Below are 9,017 nucleotides of genomic sequence, written 5' to 3' on the forward strand. Positions count from 1 at the left end.
TGGGGGCAGATAAGCATTTTGCCGTGAGAGCCAGACCCTCTGAAATGATTTCTGATAATGCAGTGGCATAGGGGCCACACACACACACACACACACACACACACACACACACACACACACACACACACACACACACACACACACACACACACACACACACACACACACACACACACACACACACACACACACACACACACACACACACACACACACACACACACACACACACACACACACACACACACAGAGAGAAAGAGAGATTAATCTCAAGTTGTATGATTTTGTTGTCTCCAAGAAGATTGACAACCATGTTCAAGTGAAAGATACTGATGTTGAGACTTCAGACCTAGAGCTTCATCTTGTGCACGAGAAGACGTTTCCATTGAATTTTTAGTGGCATTAGCTCTCTCCACTGGACAAATGTGGTATTGCAACTTTTAAAACAGTTGAATCGCTTCAAATGCACCACTCGTGTTACCTCAATACTCACTTTATCAACTCTCTCATCACTCTACTGTGGCCGTGGTACATTCGATATTTAGCTGAGTTTACCCTACTTGTATTGAAATCGTAAACACAATTTCTCACGGAATGACCAAAGACATATGCTTTCGTCATGTGACTACACATCACACCAGTCCAACATGGCGGCCACGTCTGTTTTCCAGAGAGTGAGAACAGGGTCGAAAATAGGAGCTCAATATGATCAAGAAGGAAATCTTATTCAGGTAACATAATTAAATGTTACGCTGTAGTCTTTCGTTTTTCCAAATATGGTGCGGTTTGTGCCTTTATTACAATACAACATTGCAAGGTTAACATGTCTGGGTTTGCCAGTTAGCTACGTTAGCTAGTTCACCGTTTGCTATATACACCAACTGATGTTCTCAACTTTGGCTTGCAGGTTGAAACACGGGAGGACGAGGAGCAGAGTGTCAAGCTTGCAGAAATCCTGGAACTTCTGCTTGCTGCTGGATACTTTAGAGCCCGAATCAAAGGACTGGGACCTTTTGATAAGGTGAGTACTAACAACTTACGTAGGGTTGGCCAAGGCCAACCCTCCTCCTTGTTAGCTGCAGACTCCTTTCGATTCCCGGTATATCATCTCCTTGCTACCCTGTAGATGAAACATCCATATGTCTTCATCCACTTCCCTGAACCATATATTGTCATAGGTGGTTGGAGGGATGACATGGTGCATCACAACATGTAACTTCGACATTGACGTGGATCTACTGTTCCAGGAAAATTCAACTATTGGACAGAAAATGTAAGTAGTTCACAGCCAGCATTATTGTGTTTACTGTTAGTGATGTTGCTGGACCAGTGTAACTGATGTATATTGACCTTGTGTTTCTCATTGCAGAGCTCTCACAGAGAAAATAGTGTCTGTTCTGCCCAAAATGAAGTGCCCTCACCGCCTGGAGCCCCATCAGATCCAAGGGCTGGATTTCATCCATATATTTCCAGTGATACAGGTGTGCATTCCTAGAGAATAGAGTTTTGTAGTAGAGTACTGCACTTAGTTTGTGATCTCATGTCTGATTCATTGCCTGTGTTGTATATTCTTCAGTGGCTGGTGAAGAGAGCCATAGAGACGAGGGAGGAGATGGGAGACTATGTGAGGGCCTACTCTGTCTCTCAGTTCCAGAAGACACACAGCTTTCCTGAGGTGAGCACTGTTATTGTAGGGTGGCTCCATAGCAGGGCTATTAAACTCCAGTGCTACTCATAACATTTCTAAGTGCAACGTTCTGAACGTTTCGCTGAATGAACCGGTCTTATGCACCCTGTCTGTATTGGCCCTCCATCCTAGGATGAAGACTTCCTGCAGAGAAAGGAGAAGGCTGTGAAAGCAGTCCTAGATGTATCGGTGAGTGACTCGCTGACACATAATTTCTGGGTCACATTATCCCATGTCCCTTCACAATACAGGCCCCCTTGTTATAGTATAAAAACATTAAAATCACATATACAGCATTTGTTTTTCTCCTATGGTATTGACAGGAAGTGTATAAACCTCAGAGGAAGTACAAGAGACAGGTTGAAGCAGGAGAGCTGCTGGATGAAGAGTCCAGGGTTCACTCCACCTTGCTGGAGTATGGAAGGTAGGCTACCTCTCTGCCTCACTCTTTCTTTCTCGCTCTCTTTCTCCGTATTCAGTTCTTCATATCCAACTTTCTCCACAGTTCATGTCATTTTCACATTGATTATCAGAAGCAATGTGATCTCATCCCATTTGATAATTGTGTTCCTTCCATTTTCCTATCCTTTTCCTGCTTATCATCCATCCTTGTATTAGAATGTCAGATTACCTTCTGTAAGTATGTAAATGGATTCGTTCACTGCAGGGAGTGCTTTTCACATGAATGCTTGTTCTGTGTGTTTGAATACAGAAGAGTACAAAACACTTAAAATAAGCATGTAGTCTGTGTGTGTGTGCGCATGCATGCATGCATGTGTTAATGTGTTCCTTATAATGTACCAGTATCTTAACAGTGATTTAATATAAGCACCTATTTCTCCTTGATTTTAGACGATATGGATTCAGCAAGCAGACAAAACAGGACAAGGTGGGCCTCATTGAAATCGCATCAAGTTACAAAAATGTCTTTCATACCTGACATGTGAAGTTAATTGTAGAATTATATGAATTGAAAGCCTAACACTACAGCCTTCTACAGAAAGATACATACAGGGACAGTAGGTTGATCATTTCATCCATTATTACAGGGATGGAGACTGGTGGATTATAGGTGTTCTGTCAACTTTAGCTGTAGTAGAAAGTGAAACCTTCATAATGAAAGATGGTTACCCCCTGTTCCTTACAGACAGAGGATCGGAAAGCCTCGTTGACCCCGGGCTCACAGGCCACGCCTCAAGGGATGACAGAGGTGTCGCAGGAGGAGGAGGACCTGCAGGCAGCAGAGGAGGTGAGGTCCCTTCCCACGTGTATCGCTCTAAACCCAACCATAGCCACATGTCCAATACTTCATGAATGCATCTCTCTGTATGATGATGTCCTGTCATATTTCCTCTCAGATGCGCATCAAAACACTGATGACCAGCATGGCTGCCATGGCGACTGAGGAGGTAGGCACGACTTTAGTTCCTCTCTTTGCCTGCGCCTTTACTGTGTGGTTGATTTGTGTCAACCATTGCAACGCCAAGGGTTGTGGTTTAAATTCCCATTCAGGCCACCCATAATCACGCATGACTAAGTCTCTTTGGATAAAACGTCTGCTTTATGCCATGTATTATTGCATTGTGTTTGCCTGCAGGGGAGGCTAACAGCTAGCACCGTGGGCCAGATAGTTGGGCTACAGTCTGAGGAGATTAAACAGATAGCATCTGAGTACGCTGAGAAGGTAAACGACTCTCACTTAAATGGTTAACTGCAATCAACAGGTTTATGTCATATTTGAAAGGATAAGTCAATGCCACATTGTGTAGTTAGTTTGTTCCCACACACGCATTTCCAGCAGTCAGAGCTGTCTACAGAGGATCGTCCAGAGCGGTACGGGCCAGTCCAGCAACACCGAAGGATGGTAACCTCTCTAAACAAACAGATTCAACAGAAAACCAAGCAGTTGGAGGAGGTGAGGACTGGACTCTGAACTGTACTGTACTTTATTATGAAATAGACATTTATTTCTCTAATGGAAGGATACAATGCTCTTTCTTTTAGTGACAGAAGTAAATACAAGTATGTATTTTGTGTATTTTCAGCTACAAGCCAAGCGCTTGGAGGTAAAATCAGGGTGTGAGCAGGCTAAGAGCAAACTGATGGAGGCCACAGAGCAGACAGAGAGACTGGAGAAAGAGCTGAATGCCCTGGAAGAGGCTGAGGGCCAGGCTGATGCTGGGTGAGTACTGCACATGCAGACCAACCATAGGGCGTTCATTCAGCGGTTGTTAGTATAGAAAAACCCTGAAATGATAAATGTGCTTTGGACATTTCTCCTCCTCCCTGTGTGTACCACAGTCTGTTGGAGAAGCTGAGGGCTCTGGTAGGCATGAATGAGAACCTAAAGCACCAGGAGCAGGAATTCCGAACACACTGTAGAGTGAGTCTGCACACTTTCCCTAATACGTCATAATAGTCCATATGACTTGTTAGACATACTTCATAGATGGACAGTTGAAGTCGGAAGTTTAGATGGACAGTTGGAGTCATTAAAACTCGTTTTTCCACCACTCCACAAATTTCTTGTTAACAAACTATAGTTTTGGCAAGTCTGTGCCTTTTTAAACAGCTTGGAAAATTCCAGAAAATTATGTCATGGCTTTAGAAGCTTCTGATAGGCTAATTGACATCATTTGAATCAATTGGAGGTGTACCTGTGGATGTATTTCAAGGCCTACCTTCAAACTCTGTGCCTCTGCTTGACGTCAAGGGAAAATCAAAAGAAATCAGCCAAGACCTCAGAAAACAAATTGTAGACCTCTGTTTCATCCTTGGGAGCAATTTCCAAACGCCTGAAGGTAAAACGTTCATCTGTACAAACAATAGTACTCAAGTATAAACAACATGGGACCACGCAGCCGTCATACCGCTCAGGAAGGAGACGCGATCTGTCTCCTAGAGATGAATGTACTTTGGTGTAAAAAGTGCAACTCAATCCCAGAACAACAGCAAAGGACCTTGTGAAGATGCTGGAGGAAACAGGTACAAAAGTGTTGATATCCACAGTAAAACGAGTCCTATATTGACATAACCTGAAAGGCCACTCAGCAAGGAAGAAACCACTTCCCCAAAACCGCCATAAAAAATCCAGACTACGGTTTGCAACTGCACATGAGGACAAAGATCTATTTTGTCCCCATCGTACAAAAATAGAACTGTTTGGCCATAACGGCCATCGTTATGTTTGGTGGAAAAAGGGGGAAGCTTGTAAGCCGAAGAACACCATCCCAACTGTGAAGCACAGGGTTGGCAGCATCATGTTGTGGGGGTGCTTTGCTGCAGGAGGGACTGGTGCACTTCACAAAATAGATGGCACCATGAGGGAGGAAAATTATGTGGATATATTGAAGCAACATCTCAAGACATCAGTCATGAAGTTAAAGCTTGGTTGCAAATGGGTCTTCCAAATGGATAGCATTCTTCCAAAGTTGTGGCAAAATGGTTTAAGGAAACAAAGCCACGGTATTGGAGTGACCATCAAAGCCCTGACCTCAATCCCATAAAAAATGAGTGGGCAAAACTGAAAATATGTGTGTGAGCAAGGAGGCCTACAAACCTGACTCAGTTACACCAGCTCTGTCAGGAGGAATGGCCCAAAATTAACCCAACTTATTGTGGAAGGCTACCATAAATATTTGACCCAAGTTAAACAATTTAAAGGCAGTGCTACCAAATGCCGAGTTTATGTAAACTTCTAACCCACTGGGAATGTGATGAAAGAAATCAAAGCTGAAGTCTGTCTACTATTATTCTGACATTTTAAATTCTTAAAATAAAGTGGTGATCCTAACTGACCTAAGACAGGGAATTTTACTAGGATTAAATGTCAGGAATTGTGAAAACTGACTTTAAATGTATTTGGCTAAGGTGTATGTAAACTTCCGACTTCAACTGTATTTGATATATTTCACTAATTTACTGGTAAGAGCACCACAACTAATATGGAGTGCTATTTGATTCCAGGAGGAGATGGTTCGCCTGCAGCAGAACATTGAGAACCTGAAGATTGAATCAGGAGATGATACGGAGGAGGAGAAGGTAGCACACTGGCCCTGAGAGGAGCCATCCCAAGACCAGCTAACTCTTCTTTGTCTATGTGTAACTCTCTCTCTCTCTCTCTCTCTCTCTCTCTCTCTCTCTCTCTCTCTCTCTCTCTCTCTCTCTCTCTGTGTCTCTCAGGAGAGGAGTCAGCTAATAGAAAAGCAGTACAACACAGACAAAGAGAAGCTACAGAAAATCAGACTATTGATGGTAAAATCTCCAACACACACTGCTGGAGCAGGATTAATTCATGCTTATTACGCTTGAATTGAGTTAGGAATTTTGTTTGGATCATGCAAATAGTGGTCTCTTACCACTTCCATTATTTGCTCATGACCTGAGGTCTACTCTCTGATAGGCTCGTAGGAACCGTGAGATCGCCGTCCTGCAGAGGAAGATAGATGAGGTGCCGAGCAGGGCAGAACTGACCCAGTATCAGAAAAGGTTTATTGAGCTCTATGGCCAAGGTGGGTGTCTTAGTCTCATCCTCTGTTTTTGGCATATTGTTTAACAAATTCTTGCATCAAACGCAGTTATACACAGTGCACAAAACATTAGGAACACCTTCCTAGTATTGAGTTGCATCTCTTTTGCCCTCGAAACAGCTTAAATTCGCCAAGGCATAGACTTTAGACAAGGTGTCAAAACCGATCCACAGGGATGCTGGCCCATGTTGATTCTAATGCTTCACCGCAGTAGCTTCAAGTTGGCTGGATGTCTTTTGGGTACACACAGGAAACTGTTGAGCGTGAACCCACCAACGTTGCAGTTATTGACACACTCGAACCGGTGCGCCTGGCACCTACTACCATACCTTGCTCAAAGGCACTTAAATATTTTGTCTTGCCCATTCATCCTCTCAATGGTACACATACACAATTAATCTCTCAATTGTCTCAAGGCTTATAAAATAAATATTTAACCTGCCTCCTCCCCTTCATCTATAAGAGACCATAGCTTTCACCTGGATTCACCTTGTCAGTCTGTCATGCTTTATACACTGTGTATATTTTTTGTTTTCAAGTTTATTTGTCATATGGACAGGATACACATAATATACACAGTCCAACTAAATGCTTGCTTGCAGGTTCCCTCTCGTTAATGTGACAACAATGAGAAATAATCAAAGATAAGAATATAACTTACTAAGTAAATGAGCTCAATAGAATATAATACATTTTTTGCATACGTATAAATATAGGAAGGCACTCAACAACTTACAGTACAATATTTATACGTATCGGGGAAGGGTGACTGGAGGGCAAGTGTTTAAATGGTGCAGTATTTAGCAATAATAAACAAGTCTAGTAGCAGCAGTCATGATGTGTATGTACCATGAATGTATATGTGTGCTAAGGGGCAGAGAATCAGTGCAGGTAGTCAGTCCAGTTCAAGGGTTCAGCAGTCTGATGGCTTGTGAATAGAAACTGTCTCTGTGCCTGTTGGTTCGAGACCCGAAACCGTCTGCCTTGCGGTAAGGGAGTGAACAGTCTGTAGCTGGGGTGTGTGGGTTCCTGAATGATGCTGTGTTAATAATGTTTGCTTTTTCGTCCTTTAGTTTCAGCAACACATAAAGAGACCAAGCAGTTCTTCACCTTGTATAACACATTAGATGACAAGAAGGTTTACCTGGAGAAGGAGGTAAGAGAAGAGGGTAAACTGTCTCAATCAATTTCATAGAGCCATTGCAGTTGAAATCTGTAGCTCAGTTGGTAGAGCATGGCGCTTGTAACGCCAGGGTAGTGGGTTCGATTCCCGGGACCACCCATACGTAGAATGTATGCACACATGACTGTAAGTCGCTTTGGATAAAAGCGTCTGCTAAATGGCATATATTATATTATATTATTATAAATCAGCGGTTTACTCATCATAGTCATCCTCTGTCTTGATCTGTTTCTTTAGGTGAACTTGCTGAATTCCATCCATGACAACTTCCAACAGTAAGTATTGTCACAATTAAACCAACCTATCCTGTATTTGGTATAATGGGTAATACCAATCCAGCAGATTTACTTCCTGTCCAAGCTGTGGTTTTCTGTCTTGCTCAGGGCAATGGCATCTTCGGGGGCCAAGGAACAGTTCTTGAGACAGATGGAGCAGATAGTCGAGGGAATCAAACAAAGCCGCATCAAGGTAACCATATATTATTATATTTACTGTCTACTGCGTAATGACAGCTTTCACTGAGCATGCCAGGTGCTCACCCCCTGGCCCTAGTGACACATAAATTAGACAGCGATGTGGAAGTGGAAAAGAATTAAGCAGAGCATATTGGTAATGTGATGTGTGTACAGATGGAGAAGAAGAAGCAGGAGAACAAGATGAGGAGAGACCAGCTGAACGATGAGTACCTCGAGCTGCTGGATAAACAGAGGCTCTACTTCAAAACTGTCAAGGACTTCAAAGAGGTGAGGCCTGAGAGAAAAGTGTTCTGGGTCTGTACAGTAAAACATAGGAACAAGTTAACTGTTTTATGAATGTATTTTATTGTAGTCTCCCAGAGCTGAATATTGTTTTCTAAACTGTTAAAGAGAATCACTGAGGTTGTTTACTGATCCAATACTCTTTCTTACAGGAGTGCCGGAAGAATGAAATGCTGCTATCCAAGCTGAGAACTAAGGGTGCTTCGTAACTCAAATAATCTCTTATTGTTTATAAAAACTAATCTCAAAACAAATCTCATCAGTCAATGACTTTGTCTTGCTGTCTGAATATGTATTCTCCTATTTGAGGTCATCATTGTTTTGTCTTATTCTGCCTATTGTATTGTGCTTTGAGATTCCATGTTTATTTGCAGCATGTGGTTAGGGATGTCACTCGTGGCAGGGCAGAGGGATTCTTGAGAGAAGGACATTAACTGCACTGTGACGTGAGGAATGTTCACTCTACTTATGTGCAATTGGCACTAACGTGCAGGGCTATCTGTACAGTTGTATTCATTAGCTTTCTCAGATGTTGATTAGAGTGTAACAGTGCAGAATGAGGCATGGTTGACACTGTTACTAAACGACAGCATTTCAAATTAATAAATGCTTATGCAGAAATATGGTTCATGTTTATGCTGACAATTTTTTCAATCAAAATCATATGTTTTACCTGTGTCTTATTCTCTGTCTATCCTTTCCAACAGTTTACTATCAAGTTGGCACTTAAATAAAATAAACTATGCACAGTCAGTAAGATTTCCTGCTTTTCAATTCTTGATCATTTCAGAAGCTACATTTAAAATGCCTTATGATCTTAATACAACGATGTAGCTTTAATCCAATCAAAATCCAGGATA

General features: G+C 42.3%; 1 protein-coding gene across 2 annotated transcripts; it reads left to right on the forward strand.

Moving 5' to 3' along the window:
* The first annotated feature begins 573 nt into the window (after nt 1–573).
* ccdc93 (coiled-coil domain containing 93) lies at nt 574–8,910 on the forward strand. 2 transcript variants are annotated; one of them, XM_046338902.1, is made up of 23 exons: nt 574–731; nt 908–1,021; nt 1,179–1,273; nt 1,370–1,481; nt 1,577–1,675; nt 1,820–1,876; nt 2,011–2,111; nt 2,306–2,323; nt 2,540–2,576; nt 2,835–2,936; nt 3,046–3,096; nt 3,285–3,371; nt 3,486–3,602; nt 3,733–3,869; nt 3,989–4,070; nt 5,654–5,728; nt 5,870–5,941; nt 6,090–6,198; nt 7,290–7,372; nt 7,637–7,674; nt 7,783–7,867; nt 8,029–8,142; nt 8,310–8,910. In XM_046338902.1, the coding sequence occupies exons 1-23, from the start codon at nt 609–611 to the stop codon at nt 8,364–8,366; spliced, it is 1,965 nt and encodes a 654-aa protein (XP_046194858.1). In that variant the 5' UTR covers nt 574–608; the 3' UTR covers nt 8,367–8,910. The 2 variants fall into 2 exon arrangements, with proteins under 2 accessions (XP_046194858.1, XP_046194890.1); XM_046338934.1 differs by lacking the exon at nt 2,306–2,323.
* Nucleotides 8,911–9,017: the final 107 nt, after the last annotated feature.

Source organism: Oncorhynchus gorbuscha, linkage group LG01, assembly GCF_021184085.1.
Source record: "Oncorhynchus gorbuscha isolate QuinsamMale2020 ecotype Even-year linkage group LG01, OgorEven_v1.0, whole genome shotgun sequence".
Lineage (NCBI taxonomy): Eukaryota > Metazoa > Chordata > Actinopteri > Salmoniformes > Salmonidae > Oncorhynchus > Oncorhynchus gorbuscha.